This window comes from Phocoena sinus, chromosome 1, assembly GCF_008692025.1.
Source record: "Phocoena sinus isolate mPhoSin1 chromosome 1, mPhoSin1.pri, whole genome shotgun sequence".
Taxonomy (NCBI): domain Eukaryota; kingdom Metazoa; phylum Chordata; class Mammalia; order Artiodactyla; family Phocoenidae; genus Phocoena; species Phocoena sinus.
This window is the reverse complement of record NC_045763.1, coordinates 116,533,800-116,556,390: the sequence shown is the minus strand read 5'-3', so window position 1 is coordinate 116,556,390 and position 22,591 is coordinate 116,533,800. Positions and strand designations below refer to the sequence as shown.

The 22,591-nt window shown below is 47.2% G+C and overlaps 1 protein-coding gene across 3 annotated transcripts in view; it reads right to left on the bottom strand.

The window, feature by feature from the left end:
• The window catches only part of CADM3 (cell adhesion molecule 3), a 29,081-nt gene extending 7,505 nt beyond the window's left edge, over positions 1–21,576 (bottom strand). For 2 of the 3 annotated variants that reach the window (XM_032609488.1, XM_032609503.1), the window contains exons 1-5: positions 21,341–21,576; positions 3,920–4,021; positions 1,731–1,871; positions 1,065–1,217; positions 243–380 (exon numbers count right to left, since the gene is read on the bottom strand). In XM_032609488.1, the coding sequence (XP_032465379.1) occupies positions 243–380; positions 1,065–1,217; positions 1,731–1,871; positions 3,920–4,021; positions 21,341–21,422 (616 nt within the window). In that variant the 5' untranslated portion in view covers positions 21,423–21,576. The remainder of the gene's footprint in view (positions 1–242; positions 381–1,064; positions 1,218–1,730; positions 1,872–3,919; positions 4,022–21,340) is intronic. The other variant, XM_032609495.1, reaches the window with a different exon arrangement.
• Between the last annotated feature and the right edge of the window lie 1,015 nt (positions 21,577–22,591).

The following is a 22,591-nucleotide window of genomic DNA, read 5'->3' as shown; positions in this document are numbered from 1 at the left end:
AGGAAGTTGTGAAATGGATATGTACACACAAGGAGGATGGAGTCCCCAACGCGCGCGCACACACACACACGCACACACACACACGACTGTCCACAGAATATCTGTCATTCCCCTTTCTTCTTCTACACCATGCCTTATGTGCACATACACAGGCATATAGACACGTGCCCCTCACTCCCTCTCTTCTCCCCGCTGTCCCAGCACCACTTCCTCCTGTCACCCCCAAAGCAGGAAGAACTTACCATGAAGCTCTTGGTCACCCTTCCTCCAGGTGAGCTGGGCTGCAGGTTTGCTCCCAGAAGACTGACAGTTTAGGGTAGTTGTATCCTTTTCCCGTAACGATGACTTGTAGCCAGTGATTATGGGCTTCTGTGGGATTCCTGCCATGGATAGGGGATGGCCAGGATAGGAAAGAGAAGCACGCTGAGGTCACACCTCATCTCCCCCTGCCGAGGTAGACTCTCTGAGGGTTAGGATATCTGAGTTCTAGTTTGGTTTATGCTGGGTAGAAGGCTAGAGAAATTATCTTTCTCTTTGATAAGAGAAAGACCACCCCAGGGGGAGGAGATAATGGCGGTGGGAGATTTACCATACCTGAGAGGATACATGACCCAACAACCCAAAAGCACAGCTGGGTGGCCACAGATATATGTGAGGCTCAGGGGAACAAAGAAGGAAATTAAAATGGAGGATCACGATGAGAGCATGCAAACCACTGGGGTACTCCTCTTGGAAGCTATAATCATACACTGCACATACTTCTAATGTTTCCCTTACACAATCTGGGGAGGTAAGTGGAACAGACACCATCATCCTTTTGTTACGGGTTAGGAAAGTCAGGCTCAAGGAGAGTCAGAGATTCGTCCCAGAGCAAACAGTAGTAAAGGAGAAAAGATGAGACCCCAGCACTCTTTGCATTTCATTCCATTGCAACGGAAACACGCGCTGAACTTTCCCCAAATGCTCGGAGACTTGCTTGGCTCTAGGCCGCTTCAGGGGCCCACGCAGGGAGAGTTGTTTGCAAGGAATCACGCTGTGGAGACACTGGGGTTTGGGAGCCTCACCGAGCACGGTGACGAGGGACTTGGCAGTTCTCACGGGCATAGTGAAGATGGAGCAGGTGTATTCGCCCTCGTCGGCCAGGGCCACGCTGCTGATGCTGATGCTGAGCTCGTGGGGCGTCGATCTGACCAGCTGAATCCGATTATCTCGAAGGGCTGGGGGAAATTGGGAGAATTGGAAGCAAGGCTTTAACTGGTGACTTTCATCTTTATCTTCCAATCCCAGGCCAGCTTTTTTTTTTCAAGAAAGGGTCTAGTGTGGTTTTGGGGCAGGGGGAAAAAAAAAAAAAAACTGCTCCTGAGTTTGAGTCGTCTTTAAGTTTATTCAGTTACTTTCCTGGGCCATTGGGCTCAGTAGCCTCAGAGATACTCAGAAAAGTAGGTTGGATTTGAGGGCCACATTGGGGCAACACTGACATCAGCTGTCTCTTAGGGCTCCTTTGGGGTGAGTCACTCCAGGACCCTATAAGACCATGCATGGCCTAGGTCAGAGCCGTAATTCTGAAGTTTCCCTGGAACCAGCTGAGGAGCCCATGGCCTGTTGCTTCCCCAAATAGCGTTCCTTCACATTTCTCAGCCTCTGGACTACAGGGACATTTCCTCTCAGCTCTGCAGCCCCCTTCCCCAGCCCACGTTTCCCATGGAGGCAGATAACTCGTGGGACACTACCTCTCTTCTCCCCAAAGTAGAGAGTCTGCTGGGCAGGGTTAGACCATTGCAGGGATGAATCCTCATGATCTTTGACCTGGCACTTGAGCACCACGGTGCCACCAGCCACCACTGTCTCATCAGATGTCCAGGGCTGACTGTCTGCAGGAGTAGAATTGGGTTAGTTTCCTAAGGCAGCACTAGCCCCTCCACCCATTTCTGGGCCACAGTCCACCTCATCTAATTCAGACCGTCCAAGGCCCATGTCTCTGTATTCTCTTAACGCATCATGGGGGAAGGAATAGGGGTGGGGTGAGGCAGGGGGAGACAGACCTCACTTCCTCTTGCTTTGAATGCACAGAAAAACAGTCACTTGTTGACTATTTGCTGAATGAACTGACAGGGCCACAAACATTTACAGGGATAAAGGCACCCCAGATCTACACATACCACCCCCCATGTATCTTTTCTGATAGAGTTCTACCATTCACCTTTGAAAACACACATACGAGTCTGTCATTCAGTTTTACCTTCCTGCCACCACCTGCATATAAGGGCAAGAACAGAAGTGGTTGTAATAATGCCCCAACTAAAAGCCAAAAAAAGGCCAACCCCCAAGAATGTGGGTTGCACATTCGTTTACACAAGAGGTAGCTGATAAAACTGCAAAATAAACAAAAAAGACTTTTAAGAAAACCTAAAACGTTTTGACACAGACTTTTCAATTCCTCCAACAATAACTTCCCTTCAATCATCAGCTCCCTTAACATATTCCTTTCAGTATCAGTACTACCCGCCTCCCAAATCAACACACAACCCAAATCACTATCCTGACGTTGTTTTAAAGAATAATGGATTATGGTTTTCCCTTTGATGTGATAGAAATATGGTTTCTAATCTCTCTCTACTTAGTCAAGTTAAATAAAAGAAGGACTAGTAAGATAGCGTGAGGATGACTCATTTGAATCCCAAATGTGCCTTCTAATCAGGCCTAGCTGTGAGCCCCTCAGTCTGTGTGACACTTGCTTCCTCCACCCAGTGTTGTCCCATGTTCCCCAAAGCATGGATTCTGATTCCTAATATTGATTCCCTCATCTTCAGGTCTGACTTCCTGTGACCCGATGGCACAGACCTCTGCAGAGCTAAAACAACGCATTCTAGCTCTGATTCCTGAAGCATCCACACAATTTCTTCTATGGCACTAAATTACTTCACCAGCGTCGTCGCCTCTGAATCAGAAACCAAGCAACGTACTTCCGACACTCCCCGTTTGAGCAATTTAAAACAATCCCCATGCTCCCTATGGTACCAACCCTACCCCTGCCCTATCTGCCTATTCCTGTCTTTCCTGGTCACCAGAGCTCCATTTCCAAGGAACATTCAATGAGCATTGCTAGCAGAGAAGGGGCCCTGAAGAGTGAAGGTGGCACCTGCCAGAGCTGACACCAAACACCAATGCTTCTGAGTGGCTGTCTCCAAATTGGAGCCCAAAGCCTTGCTGCTAGTTTTAGTGTCTAGAATCATAAAAATTAGAACTGACAGGGATCTTAGGGATCATGGAATCCAATTCCCTCATTTTACAGATGTAGACAATGAGGCAATGGAGGCGAAGCGATTGCTAAAGATCATTCTACCCATCAGTGATTCTAGTTAGGACTAGAATCCTGACTCTCAAGGCAGTGCTCTTTTCACTGGAATGCGCCTCAGATAATCATCTAACTGGAGAATCAGAACTACGACTTCAATGTTAGCAAGCCAGAGACTGAGCCGGCTGAATAAAGGTGGAAGTGATATCTTCCTTAAATATCTCAACGAAAGGTTTGGGAAACCTATCATTTACTGCTAGCCATATGCCGATTTTTGACTGGTAATCCCATTGTCCCTGGTTCCTTTTGAAGAATTCTATCTTGATTGTGTCTTTCCAGAACCTCTTTATTCTGAGTAATACACTCCTCCTGGAATCATTTTATTTTTGGAAAAAGGTGTAAGGGATGCGGAGGTCCCTGTACCTTAGTGAGGGAAGGAGGAGTAGGTGCCAAAGGAGTTGGTGGTGTAGAACTAAGTGCTAAAATGTCACATGGAGATGGGGAAGAGTTGTGTGGTAATGAGTGGAGTGGAGAACACAGGGTGGAAGCAACATGAGTGGGGGATGATGTGAGGATGGAGGAGGGAACTGTGGGACATTGAGATGAGGGGGCCTGGATTCTCACCTTGACTGGCCAGCATGTCAGGGCTGCTCCAGACTGTGGAGCTCATGGCCTCTTCGAGTGGAGCCAGAGTCCCCAGCTCCAAATTCTGCTCTTGCCAGTAGCCTGGGGAGAGAGTCTCCATGAAGGATGAGCCCTACATGTAAGCTGCTACCATCTGGGATCTGTACTTTCATTGTTGAGGATGGGGGAGAGGACTGGCCCCTGTGAAAAGCAGGTTCACCAGGGTACCTAAGAGAAGGTGGCTTTCTCACAAAAGGGGGTGATTAACTCAAGTCCTGAAAAAGGAAGTGAAGTCTTCCTCCGAAGGGGTGAATTAAAGGAGGATGCTAAGCTTTGGCAGTCAATCACATAATGTTAGAGCCAACAGAGATCTTAGAGGTCATCTGGTCCAGTTCTCCCAGTTCACAGGTGAGGACACTGATGCCCACTAGGGTTAAAAGTGACTTGGCGAAGGTCATACAGAAACAGTAAAGATAACCAAAGACTTTCATTCCCGATCCGGGATTCTTTCTGCTACACCAAATTATCTACTAAAATAATGACAGGTTTAATAATTAAAAAGTACGTTTCCATTTAATCCTTTTAATAAACCAGTTAAATAAGTACGTTGGTATTACCACTTCTATCTTGAAGAGAGGAAAACAATGAAGTGACTTGCCAAGGTCCTACAAACAGAAGAACAAAGACTGGAAATTAAATGCACTGATTCCAAATCCAAAGCTCTGTTTCAAGGTGACACCCTTAGCACTGAAAACAGAGACCACAGCTGGGGTTGAAAGTTACCCCACGCCTTCCTAGATTGTTTACCTTCTATCCGGTGCTTACGGCTGTCAAGCTTTCCTCCTCCACTTTCAGTCCCACTCACCATTTTATATCACTGACTCTGCTCCCTCATCTGGCACAAACACACGCCCAAGACTTGAGTCACCGGCTCTCTTCCTAGTAGATAGCCCCTAAACCCTTCTGCGAAGCACTGTAGAGGTTCCATGGCCTATTTTCCCCAACTCAACCTGCGGGACTGAGGGACAAAGAAACCGGCCCTGAGAATCTTTACAGGATCTCCCATTGCAAAGCCAGTAGCCAATCACACGCGCAAAATTCAGTAACGTCATCGGCTGCTGAGCAGAGTCCGGAACTGCTCCTTGTCCCGGGCCTGGAGTCAGGCAGAACTTCGCCAATTGTCCCAGCGCGCCAGCTCCAGAGGCAGCGGGGGAGGGGAGTGGGAGAGGACAGGACGAGAAGGGGTCGATGGGACCGAGGAGGATGGGTAGGGGAGGTGGGGAGGGTACGGGGTGGCAGGGGTGTGAGACTAAAAAGGTAAGTGGGACGTTGGTCTTAGGGTCCACGAGAAGAAAGGGGACGAGGAAGAGAGTTGCAGAATCAAAGGGAAAGAAGGGTGAGGGAGAGGAGAGAGTGGGGGAGGGAGGGAAAGGAGTACCGGGGAAGGGAGAGGGATGGGGGAAGGGAGAGGGTGTTAGAAAGAGTCCTAACCTCGGGATAGGGCTCTAAGATAGCTTCAGAGGTTCACTGGCCTTCAAGGAGACGCCTCCCTCTCCACTGTTCCTCAGACGTGCTCCAGGAGGTTTGAGAAATGACTCCTGTTCCCGAAACAGGAGAAGCGCTAATGCCCAAATGGGGCGGGGGAGTAAAGCAGTGGGGGAAAAAAAAAAAAAAAAGTATCTGTAACAGGTAGAAGTAGGCAAGAAAGCGAACAAGGAGAGTGTTGGTGAAAGAGGCAAGAGGATGGGAGAAGGAAAAGGCGGCCAGGAAGAGGCCAAGGGCGCTCAGATCCAACAGAGAGTCCCCCTGGGTGCCCTCGCCCTGCTGCCTTCTGTGGACATCAAGAATGGAGGCAACCGGAAGATGGTGAGTGTTTCACGGTATTTTGCAGGTCGTCTGTTTGTGGGCACTTCCACACACAGTGGGAAGCTAAACTGGTTGTGCTGAAGCTTGGAATGGTGGAGGTACAGGGAGAAGCCAGAGAGGGGTCAGTGCCCCACACCACAGTATTGGTACCTAGTGCGCAAAATAAGCACTAAATAGACCTTTGCTCAAATGGATAAAATAGCCATCTCCTACGCTGGCACAGGGCTTTCAGTTTGCAGAGTGGATTTTCAATCATGAATTCATTTCATGTCAAAACAACCTTGAGGGAGAGGCAGCCAGATAGAATCACTCTTTAGAGATGAGGTTTAGAGAGGTTCAGTGACTTACCTAAAGGCACCCAAGTAACACCCTCTCAAGGATCCTCTTTCTCCTGCTGGTGGTGCACTCAAAGCTTTTCCAACAGCTCCTGTTTCTTGTAGCATTTCAGGCCATTGTATTGCAATTTACTTGTTTAGTTATCGGCCTCCTCATCTAAACTCAGAGTTGGTGAAGAGAAGGAGCCTTCCCTTATTCATCTTTGTATTTTCAGCACTTAGCCCAGAGTGGGCTCTCAGTACATTTAATTGGCTCTGGTAAAATTCATTCAGTCACGACTGGCGCTCTGCCGTGTCCATTCTTATTCAGGCAGAGCATGTCTTCTGTCCAGATAGCATAGGTTTAGTCTTCATTCTCTTGCTCCTTATTTCATTTGTGCTGTTTTCTGCCTTCTTCTCAGTTGCTTTTCTCCTTGCTTATATTCCTTTCATCCCTCCCCTCCTCCTGCATTATGCTGGCATTTTTTTTTTTTTCTGAATAGGATGAATAAGTGAAATGATGATGTCGGTCATTCAAACGAAACTGAATTGTTTAGATGAGGGGTCTGATAACTAAACAAATAATCTCCAATAAATGGCGTATTGGGGATATGCTTGATATACAGTATTGTCTCTGTAGGTTTACAAGGAACTCACTCTAGTTTGCTGTGTTTTAAGAAACTGATTAAGAAGTCGCTGGGTGTTTTTTTTTCCTCCTGGGTGTGATACTTTACCTTGTAATTCTCCAAAGTACTTATGATCTCATGTCTCCTCTTGAGAACTGTCTGTTAATATGCCTGAAAGTTATCTTGCTGGTTTTATAAAATTGTATACCTGTAATGATAAATTCCGAAGAGCCACTCCCCTGGGTGCAGATGAGTGATTATAATGTTATTCACAGAAACATGGATAAATGGCAGAAATTATAACCTGGAATGGAATGTGAAAGCCTTGTTCTTTGGATTTAGAGCTTGCCAATTGTTTGTGACATCAGCATAAATTCCCTCAATGGATGCAGACTCGAAAGGGAAACTTAAGAGCGCTCTGAAAAGGTGGCGTGCACTTTGAAGTGGAAATAATGACAGTTCTGCTCAGGCAGGGTCATTGGAAGGAAATGCAGACTTTGAGTCCACAAGACCGTTAGTAAGGGGAGGCCCAGGTTAGTCACATTGAAAAACAGATAAAGAGAGAGAGCTCCAGTCATATGGGTCATATTGTTTCCCTGCTTAGAAACCCTCACTGACTTCCCATTGTCTGCAGATGATATCCCGATTTGTTAGCCTGGCTTATAACATCCTGCACGGTCTGATGCCAATATGTCTTTCAGCTTTGTCTTTTCTTTACTTCACTCACCCCATATCCCAGACATATGACACTATTTGGAATTCTTTCTATAAACCCTTTCCTTTCCTGCATACATTCCCTTTCCCACAGTCATTCTGTTGATAATGCTCTTCACCCATCTTCACACATCTAAGCCCTAAAAAGCCTATTTTCTGTGGCACTTCCTTCAAGAAGGCTCCCCTGATTCCCTGATTGCCTCAGATGGAAATACTTTCTGATTTTTTTTGAGTCACAACACTTTATCTACTTTTCTTAAATCACGCATCACTCTTTAATTTTTGTACTGCAAGTTTCGCTTTCTTCCTAAATTTTAACGATTCTGCAGGTAGGGTTGATACCTGATTCGTCTCTGTATCTGGTACTGGCCCTAATACAGCATATTGCACTTAGAAGGTGCTTAATGGGTATTTATTTAATAAATGAATCAAAGATGCTTAACATCTTCAACTGTGAGAACTAGGTTCAAAATCTGCCAGTGAAGAGGAAATAGCAAACCAAAAAGGCTAGGAAGAAATGGGCCAAGGAAGAGGGTAGATCATCTAGAAGCTGAAGCTCTATAAGTTTACAAGATGGGTGGAAATCTCTATTTATTGATTACCTTCTGTGTGTCATGATCCAAGCAAGGTGCTCTAATTATTCCAGAGTAACCCTTTAATAGGTATTATTATGCACATGCTAAGGATGAGTTAACTAAGACTCAGAGAGTAACTAAGACTCAGAAAAGTTACGTAACTTGTCCATATGATGCATCCAATAAGTGTTGGGATAAACTTGGATCTCTCTGACCACAAAGCCCAGACTTTCTGCATATCTTCAGTACACTGCCTCCCTTTGCAGGAACATGTGCTCTGTGTGTGTGTGTGTGTGTGTGTGTGTGTATGGTGGGGGAGGGCAGAGGTTATAGGTGGAAAGATTCCTTCTTGCATTGCTGGCCTGGGGGTGCTCACCTAAACAAAATTCACAACGCTTACCTGCAATATGGTAAAAATAACAGTGTAGCGAGTTGGAAATGGGTGCTTGTGGTGGTGGTGTGATTTGTATCCACTGAATTGCATTTTTAATTGGATTTCTTGGTGTGTCTTCATCTTTATCTTTGGGGGCTCACCCCAAAGGCCTTATAATTTGGGATGATTCTTCAGTTAACCCAGCAATAGACGTGTCTGGTTAAAACTAACAGAATGCCCTCACGTTTTCATAGCACTCTAGCACCTAGGCTACGAACTAAGATTGTCTTCTTATTTGCTCTCAGTTGTCTGGAGGGTTTCTTAATTCTTGGTCTATTTACTCATGGGTTCCAGTAGCTGTAAGACTCCCAGCATTTTAAAGGACAAAGTAGCCCTTTCACCCACTGATTTCCTTCTGATTAATTGTTCATATTAGAGTAGCAGAGGTGGGAACCAGGGACTTACTAATGTGCCTTTTAAAGCATACATTGGCACCTCTGATTTCATTTTTCATCCATAGTACAGGACCTCACACATAGTAAGTGCTCAATATTTATTGGATAAATAAATGAGTAACTCAAATGAATAAAAATGTATTATGCTTCCAATTTAAGTGATGCTAGTAAGGAAGTTTATATGTCAGTATAACCCTTTATTGCTTGGTTTATGTATCTTCCCTGCCCTGTCTGTTTCGGGAATCTACATTGCATGGGCCTTAGGGCCATGTACAGGGTCACGGGTGCACATGTGGGATGATGGGACAAGGGGACAGAGCTCCCCTGCATAACTGCTGCTGGTCTTGCAGTGCTGGGTCCAGAACTCCACTTCCCAGACTATAGAAAACACCAACTCCCCGAGTAGGAGTTGATGGTGATGGTGATGGTAATGGTGATGGTGATGGTGATGGTGATGATTCAGCATTTCTCTAACTCCAGAGTTAAAAATACACTTCATCCCAGCCTACTTGTTATTCCTCACGACTACCATGACAGGTGGGTGGAGGAGTGTTATCTCCAAGGGAAAAACACATTGGGGGCTGTGGCCCAGAGTGCTGAAGGGACCCACTTTTAGAATGGTTTACCCACCCCCATCACTGGGCTCCCTGACCAGGTGATCTCACTCTGATTCTTCCCTAACACTAGCTATGCAGTGAATTCTTATATGTATTTCGATCACACACTGAAGAGAATGGCCATGAAATCAGAAGTAGAACTCAGCGCCTTAATCTTTTCTTTACGTGCAGAGCCACATTTTTCTTTAGCAGTGAATGTCTGCTTCCGCATTTGGAGGAAAGTGGACCAGTCTCATCTGAGGCCTTATTTAATAGATAATTCCAAGATTTGGGAGGGGAGTTACTTTGACCTGAGTAACTTTAGAGCACAACACCCTGATCACAAAGGACTCTCTTTAAACTCAATTTTCTACATCTGCTCTTAGGTTGCTAGGAATTATGCTACTTCTGCGGAAGTTACTGTGTAGTTTCCTAGTCTGAGACACTGAGGGCAGGAGTGTCAAAATATTCTCTCACTTCCTGCTCTACGTTCCTTTCTAACTTTGTCTTCCCCAAGCTCCCAATTCGCTTCCATTCCCAATGTTATAGTGTGGTCAGACGAAAGAAAGCTGGGGCCATAGAGGTAAGAGTTATTCTGTCATGGGGGCTTGTCTGTCTTTTCAGGTGTACTTCCTTCCTTTCCTGTTGCTCTTCAGGGCAGGCCCCTGTCCCCTCACAGGCAGTAGGATCCCCTAAAGGATCTCCTTGCTCAGCTCAGATATGCTCCGGCTCACATCCACTTCAGAGCCTCACAGCTCAGTCATGCTTCAGCTGCCTGCCTCCCTGATCTAGGCCTTCTCTCCAGCTCGCTGGCACCTCCACCCTTTCTGGCTTGAGCTGCTGAGGCCTTGCTCCTTTGTGTTCCCTCCCTCCATTATTTCTGTTGCTGTCTGGCTTTCCCTCCTGGAGTCTTGTTTATCTACTTTCTCTCTGGCTCCCAACAGCCTCTTGGGTCCGAAGTCACTACTCTCTGGGTGTAGCTTTACTCTCCCAGGAGGCGTACACGATATAAGTGAAACTGGAAGGTGAATAGGGTGGGGAAGAGAACCTTCCCTGTAAGAAGTTCCTACTATACTGATTAGCCTCATAGCTTGGTAAAGTGTGGCCAAGAGGTACAGATTTATAGAACCAGGGATCCTATTCTGTTAGATGATCCAAGAGATTTAGGTTTGGAAAGGACGGATCTGGGCTCAAACAGGTTTATTACTGCATGAAGGCAGATACCTTTTGGTTCCATCCTAAGCAGTTGTTGAAAATGAAAGGCTTTTGTTTCCTGGGTTTGGAATGGTGTGGGGCTTAGCTTTTCTAGGCTGAATGAAGAGGAGGGAATCTTTAGGGTACTTGGCTAGTTTGGCGAGCTTGCCTATGGTGGACGTGAGGGTGGGGTTAAAACAAAAAGCACATCTTGATGTTAACCCTCTTTTCACTGAAAAAAAAAAAACAGTTATTCCAAATGTTTTCCTATATCCAAATGTTAAAAAAGTATACAAGTTTAAGATGCCGTGAGTAACTATGTTTGCTAAAACCCTGCAGTCAATTTGCATGTTCTAGTCATTTTCTACTGACCCCTAATGGCCAGAGGTGGTTATTCCTAAGATCTTTCTGAGTCTTCTAGACAGAGGATGGAACTGATGTCCTTTCTGACTCCCTATTACCAAAGTTCAGTAATTCCTTGCCTTCTCTTTCTGCATCTCATTCTTCCTAAAATATTTTCCCGTCTATGATTCTTAGAAGCATAGACTTTTAGAGTTGAGAAGAATCTTAAGTAGCATCTAGTGCAAACTTCCCATTTAAAAGATGAAGAACCAAGGCTCAGAGAGGCTTAGAAACTTAAGCATGGTCACACAGGCAGCTAGTGGGAGCTGTGGTTATAACCCCAGTCTTCCGTTCTCGTTGCCATTTGATAGCAGTCCTGTGAACTAGCTAATTTGGAAGTTAAGTTGCCATTCAGTGTGATTTTACTTCCAGTGACGTCCACTCTTCCTGCTTCCCATCTCCCTGTGCATTGTAGTGTGGAACCCCAGGACCCTAGATCTCAAGGGAAGTAACTCTACTAAATGCCGGGCAGGTTACAGAAGTTGGGGTGAGATGAGGAAGGAGTCCCTGAAGGTGCGAAGAATGGCATTGTCACAAATGTCAGGGTCTTCATGGCAGATTCCGGTTCTCTCAAAAGAGGAGGCCATGGGGCAGAAGCCACTTCCATGCCCTTTAGGAGTTAAAAGGGTGATGAGAAGGACAGGCCGTGTGTACGTGTGCGTGCTATCATCTGTGTGGTGGAGAGCTGGAGGATGCTACCCTGATTGTGATGTGGGAGACAGAGACTCGAAGAGAGAAAAACGCAGAGGAGCTTTTCCTATTCTTGAGCTAGTGAGAGAAAAAATCTGGAGGCAGAAGTGGGCTTGCAGTAGGCTGAGGGGGGGCTCTCGGAGACTTAGTTAAGATTCTGAGGAGCAGAGACTGGGAAGTGGGTGGCAGAGAAGGAGGTGGGGACAGCTGTTGCTTTGATTTGCTATTGAGTCAGTGTTCTTGGTGCATTAGCACTGGGAGGGAGCCCTGGGCTGGCCCCCAACAAAAACAAGCCCCTCTGGAGCCAATACTGTGTTGTAGTAAGAACTGCAGTTGGGAGACAGAACGGAAGGGGATCTAATCCCAAAAGAGTCCCTTCCTCGCCTTAGCACCTACCTTCTAGGACTGGGCTCTGTGCTCCAGACAAGTGTCTAGTGTTCTGTACTAAGAGGCTGCGGGGAGGTGATGAGACACAGCAGAACGGATTGGCTCAGTAAGGGCTGCTAGGAGCATGGGTTCTGTGCAGGGCTTTGACTTTCATCAGTTATTTCTCAAGCAAGTCCCTAAGATAAGAGCATGAAATCACTCCAGTTGAAGACAGCCTGGAGCCATTTTAGAAGTGTCCTTTTACCCCTATCTCCTCATTCCCTTCCCACCACGCTCACATACTCAGAAATCACAACAGGTATGACCTGGAGTCTGTATTCTAATGCAATAGAGTCAGGAGTCTAGACTTTGAACTCTCAGATGTCCCTTGAACCAAATGCAGGCACTTTTATACCCTTTCCCTAAATGTATCTAGCTGCTTTCACACGTATGTAATAGAACTGGGGAAAAAAATCACCCCATATTAGGAAAGTACTTAGGAAAGGATACATAACAGAGTCAGCATGGAGTAAATGAAAGCATAATTCAGTTTAACTTGTTGGAAAATATGTTTAGCTATGAGAAAATAGGGACTGAGAATGGGAGGGAAAGCCCAGGGACCCTGGGGAGAAGTAAAGAGCAGATTCCCTGAGGAATCTCCAACCAGGTGCCAAAGCCTTGCTCCTAACCCTCCAGAGCCTCCATACCTGTTCGAGTGCATGGATGCATTCCCTTCTCAACAAGCTCTATCTTATTCTTTGCTCTTTAATGTGGCACTTTAGATATTTCAGGCTGATGGCTTGGTGTGGCGGGATAACAAGGCTGTGAAAAAGTTTAATTTGTTAGAAGTCAGGCAAGAAAGCATTCATCTCGGCCGGCTCTCATTTTACGGACTCGTTTCTCTTCACTGGGTCATCAGAATCAGGGTGTGGATGACAGGTTCAGGGCAGTGATCAGGAAGTCCACATGGCGAAAAAGGTGGTCTGCTCTACACACCCACACTACTCTGGGCTCCCCTCTTCTGCCAGTCCTAGCTGAGATGTAGTCTCTGCCCTTCACTTTTCTCACCTAAAAATGTATTTTTCGGCAGGTTGTTCTTCAATTAGCCTTACTTTGGGCCTTTCTGGGAATTTAACCGTTCTGTGAGATAGACACATTCTTCCAAGTCTGCAGACCTCACAGTTCCCGATATGGCAAATAATTCTGTTCTGACCCGAAGAGCTCCTCTCCTTAAATCTTCTTGAGAGTCCCTTCTTCAGTGTGGATACACATTCGATTTTGTTCCCCAAGATGCACATATATTCCAACCTGGTGACTCTCTTTTTCTCCTTCAGTATGTGTCCCTCACTACACACATGACAACTACAATTTTCACTATTTGTATCTCTGTTTTCATTTTTTTTTTTTTTTTGGTCATAAACATAGCATTTTCTTATGACCCAGATACAGAGCCCTTTTCACAAGCCCATTATTAATCAAAACCCCTAATGTCCAGCAAACCATATGGTTTAAACTCAGAGATCCTCCCCAAAGCAGAATTCAGGCTCTCTCTCCTGCTCAAACTCCCCAGGAGAGGGCCAGAATCCTCTTCTCCCCAGGGCTGAGGCTCAGTCCATCTGTCACTGACACTGGACTCCGGGGCTTGGAAACCAGAAGGGAGTTGGCATTAAGCAGCAGTTGAGGATAAATGAGAATGTGTGAGGCCCATGGGCTTAGTGATGGTGGTTTTTATATGTGTTTGAGATTATAGGATGGAGATTAGAGGAGGGAATATATAATATGTGTTTGGAAATATCTCATCCTTAAGAACTAGAGTAAGAACTAGTAAGAACAAGTGAGTATAATTGTCTCACTGTTAAGTTTACATTTGCTGAGGGACAAATGATTAGGAGCAGATGGTAAAACGGGCCCCTCATTTTATGATAATGAGAGAACTTGACTCTAGGCTCTTCAAAGACTGACCTAAGCTAGGCTAAGTCTTAAGTTACTTGTCATCGATGTATTTATTAGAGGTTTGCTGGGTTTCCAAGGAGTATCGGGTATTTAAGTCAGAGACTTAATAAACCAGTTCACCTTCTGGAGCTTTTTACTCTGTCTGAGGCTTTGGCTGGAATTCTAGAATCCAAATTGTAAGCAAAGAGCCAGGTCCCAGAAGAAAAATGAACACAAGAAACAAGGATCTGCATCTTCCCAATGAAATCTGCTATTGGAAGTATAGTTCTCCATCCTATTTTGCTAACACCTGGGACTATAGGAAGGAAATGGATAACTAAGTAATGGCTAGCTTAGAGATGAATGGCTGAGATGTCAGCCTTCATTTCTGTTTCTTTTTTTCCCTAGGGTGAGGTGATGCATCTGACCTTTCTGACCCTGAACTGGACGTAAATGAGCCAAAGGTACTTATAATTAGCAATCAATACACAATTAGTGTAGGTCTAGCTGGAGTAAGGAAAAATAAATCCTTAGAGAAAACAACATTTTAGTTCTTTATATTATTTAGCTTTCTTATTCTCCTGGAGATGTCCAGGAGAAAGATGGAGAGAGATGAGAGGGCTAAAGAATCCCAGAGGTAAGAGCTCACATAGAAGAATGATACACATCTTGAAAAAAATGTTGGAGTCTCTGCATTAGGATCCTTTCAGAAACATGTCTGCTCTTTATGAGAACGGGGTCTCAGGGAGATGAGTAGATGGGAGAAACTCCAGCTGTTACCATAACCCTAATTCTGTCTTCTTGAAGGCTCGCTCATGGAGATAAATCACTTCCATTACCTGTCCCTGAGGAATGAAGTTTCTCCTTGTATCAAATAAGGAAATGGAAGAGGGGTCCTGGAAATTAATTCTGGAAACCTGTTTCCCCAGCCTCACTCTGGTGTAGGTCATTCATAAGTGTTAACTCTTATATGAACTATTATGCAAAATTGACATGGGGAAATCAGCATTTAGGGGAAGAGAAGCTTGTGTAGCTTTGATGTGACGGGAGGAACATGTTGGCTGTCTAGTCTCAGACTGGCAGGGGCTGAGCATTCTCATTGGGATCATTGGCAGATACCCCAAAAGAGTAGCAGAGTCCAGTTTGAGTGGTGTTAAGAGGTACATGCTCATAAACTGAGTAGGACTCATTTTGCATTCCACATTTATAGTGTCTATGTGGTTATAGTATATGAGCAATGCTGTCTCAATCTAAACCACGACTATTTGTAGTTCTGTTTTAAATCTATGAGTCCATATATGGCAAAACATTCAGTTCTTTTGAGGCCATTTGAGGTCACTCTATGTCCTAGTCTCCTGAACACTGCAAACCACACTTCTTTTCAACCTCAGTTATTATTTGCTCTTTCTGTCCCCTTCCTACAGGGGACTAGGTGGTTATGAAGACTCTCCAGATCTATATCTACAGGTCTTGTTTACCTCTTTCTGGTGGAGCAGGTCAGGGATCATAACCAAGATCATGTGTGTGTTTGTGGTAGGGGGAGGGAAGTTCCAGCCCTGTTCTGAGGGCTGCAGTGTAGAGAGTAAAGAGATTAGGAGCTTGGATGGGAGCAGGACCACGGAGAGCAGCAAGAAGAGCCTGGATCATCCCTGTCAGGGGCTAGCACCATGGAGAGCTCAAAGCACCTGTGGTTTGTTCCACAAAGAACAGGGCGACCAGGATCATAGGTTAAGGCAGCCAGCTCTCAAGCCAGACATCAGGGCTTCTGCTAGGATCACACCACACACATCACTTGCTCTCAAAGGCCTCCTGAAGTACTCTGTTTGAACCTGCCACACATACAACCAAGAGATTGTGCTAAAAAGTGAGGACCGCCACCAGACTGAGTTTGTCAACATGAGCCTCAGTAATTATGAAAATTACATTAGTATCAGTGGTGGTGGAAGAGGTTTTGACTTGCTACAACCAATTATGCATGAAATTAATAGTATCCTTCAGTGTGGGAAAAAGAGCACCACAAAGCCTGTGTCCCCTCAGAGACACGCTAGGCATGAGGAAACCAAAATGTGTATTACAGTCAGATAGAGTATGAGATGTATCAGAGTCCGGGTGCTCTAAGGCACCCCAAATTGCTGTGAATCGTCCAGTCTTGATCATACACAGAAAAATGGAATGGATTATGACTCTTAAAAAGGGTATTGTCCTCAGGACTTAGAGGCCTCTGTGTTAGCTGGGAAATTTGGCCACTCTCTTTAGACGTAGGGGGATTTCAGTAAAGGGACAGATAGTTCTCTCTTTCAGTACTTGTTGCTTCCGTGAAGAATATGTAGCTTTAATGAGCTTATATTTTGTAAAAAATCTCAGCAGCTTCATGTGTTCAAGACTCTTGACAACTTGACTTCTCAGTGCTAGAATGGATGGATCTCCTTGTTATAATAGGATTGGATTGGGTTTTTACTTGGGTTATAAAACCTCTGCGCATCAGCTGGTTCTGACCTTGTAAAGAATCATCTCTGCTGCTGATCCTAGAGGAAGAAGCAGATCTTTGGCCTCAGAGACTTGTTCTCCTCTATTTTACAATTACGTGGAGTGTTTGTTCTTAATTTGACTGAGTTCTTAGAGACCCTGAATCTTTTTCTGAAGGCTTGCTTTTCTGGTGGTTTGTTTCTCTCTATTTCTTATAAGCATTCCCATGAGGGTGGCTATTCTCGGAATTTATGGATGGACTTCTAGGACATGACCTTATCCAGGAAACAAACTGTTCCAGTACGTTGACCTATGGCCGATGATTAAACAGGAAATATTAACTTTTAGCATGAAAAATGAAAGGAGAAGATATAATTAACAAAACTATCTAATACCCTGGCTTTTTCATTCAGTAGTCAGTAAGGAGCTGGTCCAGTCCACAGCTTGCTTTCATGGAGAACCTGGAGGCTAGATTACCACCCTTCAGTGAAATTCCATTACTGAGAAATAGATGACAAAAAAGGGATTGTTGGGCTGGTTCTGTTGGAGTAGGAAACAACAAAGAATGTGACTAGCCACAGCCCCAGGGGTTTTATTATTTCTCTGATGGATCTTTTCCTAGGTTATTTTTTTGTGACCTAAGGACAAGCAGCTTTTGATTCTATTGTATATATTATTTGGACTGCAAGAAAGTAGTAGTAATACCAAGGGGTATCAAAATCAGATCTAAGGATTTTCAGAGCAATGGCACAACTACTTAGTCTGCTGTTTCAAAGTGACCAGAGCACCAAAAAGATGCCATCTGTGGAATTTTATGGCTGCAGAACTATGAGTCATTCTTCAAGTGAATAGTGAATGTCTCCAACAAGGCGCTCTTGAAATTAGATTTGGCCCTCCTTTTCTCCTCAGTTGGAAGAAGAGAGAGAGAGAGAGAGAGAGAGAGAGAGAGAGAAGACACCTAAGGGTAGTGAGCTGTCTCATTTACTGTTAGTCTAGGGCAGAGGATTTCAAACTGTATGTGGCAGAACCTCTGTCTATGCCTTAAGGATTAGGGGGAGTGTAGGGGAAGCCAAGAAGAAGGGTGAGAGGGCTCCAGGTCTTATCTGTTTCAATAAGAGTAATTCTCCTTGGATCTGTTTTATTTATTTGATAAAGGAATTTCACATCTTTAAAGATAAAAGTCAGAAAACCACTTTACTAAAAGAAACTACTAAAACCAACAGTGCTGCCTAGCCCTAGGGAGAGCTTAGGACAGAATCTTTGGTGTAACTGCTGGATAGGCAGCTGATATGCCACAGCTTGGACCCCATATCAGACAGACTGTATGATACCCGTGTCTCTCTGATGGTTTCAACTTCTTTGTGCCAGAAAATGCACATGTCTGAAGGGAGAACATCTCCTTCCCAGGGGTTCCCAGCTGCAACTGGGAAGAGAACAGGAACAGAAACAGAACAGCTACAGCTGCAACTAGGAACAGAAACTGGATGGAGTAGGTCTGCCAAGCAGATCTGTGGGCAGCTCTAGAGTGAATGCCTGCTGGATTTCTCCAGCACACTGGGCATGATCTCTGCACTGGGCACCTGGCCAGGGGGCTGCAGAATGGATGGCAGTGGACAGAAGGTCATTGGGAAGGGAAAGATATTCATGTGTGAGGCAGTGCAGTCCAAAGTTAAACTGCTACATCCTGGCATAAAGCAAAGTGAGGCTGCCCACCTGTCTGTCTCTGCACTAGATCAACTCACAGAGTGCTGGAAATAACTTGAAAAGGAAGAATCCAAGGAAGTCTGGTTACAACGTTGAATGTTGAGCTGCTCACCAGAAAGACAAGCACAGAATACATTAAGTTCACAGGCCTTGTATCCCCCAAAGCTGGAACTGCCAACTTCTACCAATACTAGTGGAGAAACGTGAGAAGGGGCAGGTGGCAAACTCTGAATATCTAAGCCATCCCTGAGTTTCTAGCCACAGCACTCATGGCCGGGTTCAGGTAACAATTGTTTGCCCTTCTCCAACCTCTCAATCCCTGTTCAGCCTTATGAAACCTAAAAAAAAAAAAAGTGTATGCTGTACTTCAGGGAGCTGTATACCCCAGCAGCATATGAAGTTTGTTTTCCTCATTCTAAATAGAAATAGCCTCTCTGCCATACACCCTTGACCACTCCAGCATCCGTGTATTAGGATATCTTGTCCTTAAACTTTCACACCACGTCTCTTCTTGTTTTGGTCAAATGTTACCAGGTAAGCCATATACTGCCTAGCTCCCTGCCCAGGGACCTCAGGCCAAGTCAGGGGTACTAGACACACCTTCTTCATGATCCTGGGCAGAATGGCCTTAGGATCACCACCCATGAGCATTAAAGCTATGCACCCACCTCCCCCATCAGAGTGGGTCTTTTTTGATCCTGAAGCTAAGAAGTAGAATTAATTTAGATAGAAGATCACATGTGGTTGTGCCTCTTGTACATCAGTGCATCCTGAGACATTACAACCAGACATATGTCCACTGTCTGCACAGATGATGCTCTACAAGGAAAATGATGCTTGATTTGACTCTGTCTTGGGAACAGATCTCCCTCCCCATCCGCAATTCTCAACCCCTCCTCCGGACATTCTCCATTCAAATTTACTGCCTTCCCACTCTCCCTCAAGCCACTGCTCATATATATATATATATATATATATATATATATATATATATATATATATATATATGGATAAAGCATTTCTCTTCCTCTAAACCTTAAAGCCTGAGTTGGGGGGGGGGGGTCTGGAGCCCAAATTGAAGACCAAGAAGAACAGTTCAGTTGGTGAAGAAAGACTTGGCCAGGGTTATGGATTTCTCTCTTCTCAATGTTTACATCCTAGAGGATTGAGCTAACAGCTTTCTGGGTATGACTTCATTCTGTTTAGGTCTCCGCGTGGCCCCATCAGTTCCCATGGCCGAACAGGGGCTAGTCTGGGTCAATGCTTTGTCTCTCTTAAACCCAGCTACCAGGATGGGAAGGCCAGGGTCTGCAGCTGAAAGTCAAGGCTTAGTAGAGACTCGTTATTGTGGTCCATACACCCAGCAGCCTCTCCTTGCCTTGCACTTAGCCTGCCCTCCCTCAGGACTCTCTTCACCTCCTCAGTGAGTAGGTCATCAGGACAGTCCTCTGGGGAAGGGGGAGATTCCACACAGGGGAGAGGAGGGGCTGCTGTCTCCTATGGTGACTTGGGCAGTAACTCCCCTGGGGAAGGGTTAAGGGTACAGAGTAGAAGGACTCAGCCAGCCAGCTGTAGGTAGGAGATCCCCAGTGTCCTCATACCAGCAGAAACTCCTTTATCATGATGGAGACAGGGCTGGGGGAGCAGGTCAGGCGAGATGGAGCAATTATTCCTCCAGCACCCTGGCTCTTCGCCTGTTTCCTTCAGATGAAATTCTCTACATCATCATCCCCAGTTTCAACCCCTCCCCTCTCCACCCCCGCCCCGCCCTGTGCCCATCCCTTCTGGCCACTGGGTCCATCACCCAGGAGCCGCCTCCCCTTTCTCCTCCCCTGCGGTTCTTTCTGTTTTTCGTTGGCATCTGGCCGGGCATAGCCACCACCCTCCCCTTCACTGTCCCCACATCCCTTGGCTCTGCAGAGGTCCCGGTCCCTCTTCCCCTCCCCCAGCCCAGCCTGCCTCACACAGGGGCGGAGGAGACCGAAGGATGCATTCCTTTGGTCCCTTCACAGCCTGCCCTCCCTCCTCCGGGAACCTGAGGCTCGAAGCTGTGGCTCCCTTCCTGGTCTCCCTACAAACTGCCCCCTAACACCCCATTAATCGTCAGCAGCCTTTAAGAAAGCTGAGGTGCCCCAACAGAGCTGACCTACATAGCCCAGTCCAGGGCAGGAGGGGGCCCCAAGTCCCCTCACCCCGGGCCCCGCCTCCTTCCCCCCCCCCCCCCCCCCCCCCGCCGCCTTCCTTCATCTTTCTACCGTGACAAACCCAAGAAGGTTTGAGTTCCTGACTGAAGCAGAGGAGGCTAGGCAAGACACCCCACCCCAAATTTGGAAAATCAATCCTTAGCCCAGGAAAGCTTTGGGTTTTCTATGCATCCTCCTCCCCAAATACCTTCATCCTTCCCTTTGCCCAGCCTCTCCCCACTGCCCCCCCCCCTCCCCCTCCTCCGCTCTCATCTAGGTTTCTTTTACAAGCTTCTGCCACCGCTAGGGATGTTGCCATCCCGGGGCCCTCTCCGCCCAGTGTTGTTGTTTTGCTCCAAGAAGAAGCCCCCCACTTCCTTGCCCACGCCCCCCTCAAGAGCCTCACCCAGGCTCCCTTCCCTGCCCACTCGGAGCTCTGCCGCGGGTGGTGGGGACGGGCTGGGGAGCAGAAATGTTTGCATACAGCAGTTGGGGGAATTGCACTGGCTACCCAACCTCTCCAGACATACATACACAAACACCCGACACACGCCCTGACTGAAACAGCGACAAATCTCACTCCGCCCCCAACACACACTGACACAGACATACACACAGATACTGACACAGAAACGCAGAACCAGACACCAACACAGACGCGCACACCCAGACACACACACGGACATCAACACATCCATACCCCGGGATGCTTATAACAGACCCAAACCCCGACTGCACACGCAGACACACTCGACGGTGTACAAGGAGGGGGCATACCCGGCACACCCCACGATCCACAGAGACACGGACGCTCAGAGACAGACACAGGGGTATCAGCAGCGGCTGGCGACTTTAACCCCCGCTTCCAAACAAAGCCAACAGGCTCCCTCCGCCCCCGCAGCCGGTCGGAACCCCCGCCCCGGTCCCACCCCCCCTCCCCTGGCGCCGCCCCCTCCCTCACTCACCGTCCTGGGAGAGGTTGGCCCCGCCGGGCGCCCAGCAGCTGGCGAAAAGCAGGAGCAGGGGCAGGGCGGAAGGGGCCCCCATCGCGCTTCCCGGCCGGCTCCCTGGCTGGGCGCTGGCGAGCCTGGGTCCCCAGGGGCTGGGGCTGGGGAGGGAGTAGACGACGACACTGACCGAAAGGGCGCCCCCGAGCCGCTTCGGAGCCCGGGTCCGAGGCGGGGACCGGGAGGAAGCCGGCGCTGCTGCAGTCGCGGGGATTAAATAGGGCGCTCGGAGCAAACCATTCGGTTGGAGGTGGAGGGGGGGGGTGACGGGGGCTGGGCTGGTCGCGGGGGGGACAGGTTGCCGCATTCCCCACGCCCCCCCGCCTCACGCACCCCCTGCGCGCAGTCGTGGTGCCTTCCACCTTCTCCCTCGGGAGCTCCACCAGCCCGGCTCGGGCGTGGAGCAGAGGGAGAGAGCTGGGTCAGCAGTGGGACCTGGCGCCCACCCCTCTTAGGCTTGGGGTGGAGGGAGGGAGGGGGGCAGTCGGGCAGGGCCCTGGGCCAACTGGCGGGACCGGCCACTGCCCGCCTGGGTAAGGGTGTGCCCACTAGCCCGAGATCCTCCTGCCCCGCCCTCCCTCCTTTGGCAACCCGGGATCCCCAGGAGCCCTGGGGTTCCCCTATCAACAGTATGCCCAGGGACATCTCTTCCATGGGTAACCAGTTACCCTGGTCAATCTCCAAAGCACTAACATCCCTAGTTCCTCTGACCAAATGAGCCCCTAGTTCTACGCCTAGTAACAACTTGTAGCCCCGGGCAATTTCCTTTGACAGGCATCTTCCAGCAAGCCCCCAGGCCATGGGAATCAACACTTCCCTCAATCCCTCCTCAAAGAAATTACTCCCCATCTGAAAACAGTGACTTCCCTTCAGACTCTGCCCAACCAAGCTGCCTACAAAGCAACTCAGTGGTTTCCCCCCTTAATCCTTCCTATTCCCCCACTTTACTCCCAGCCCTTACCCCCAATATTTTTCTTCTTAATATTTCAAAGGAGTTTGTCCTTCCTTCTCAAATTTTAGTGAGTAAGATTCCTGGGTGAATGATCCGATCTACAGACCCTCAGGAAGCTGCCCTCTTAAGGGCCAGTGCATCTGTGGCTAATGCAGTTCTTGCCCCTGAGGCCAGATATAAGATGAATGAGAGAGGCGGGGTGTCTGTACTTGCTCTTGGCTCATGAGTGCCAAGCCCCCTGGGGTTTGGGTTTTTTT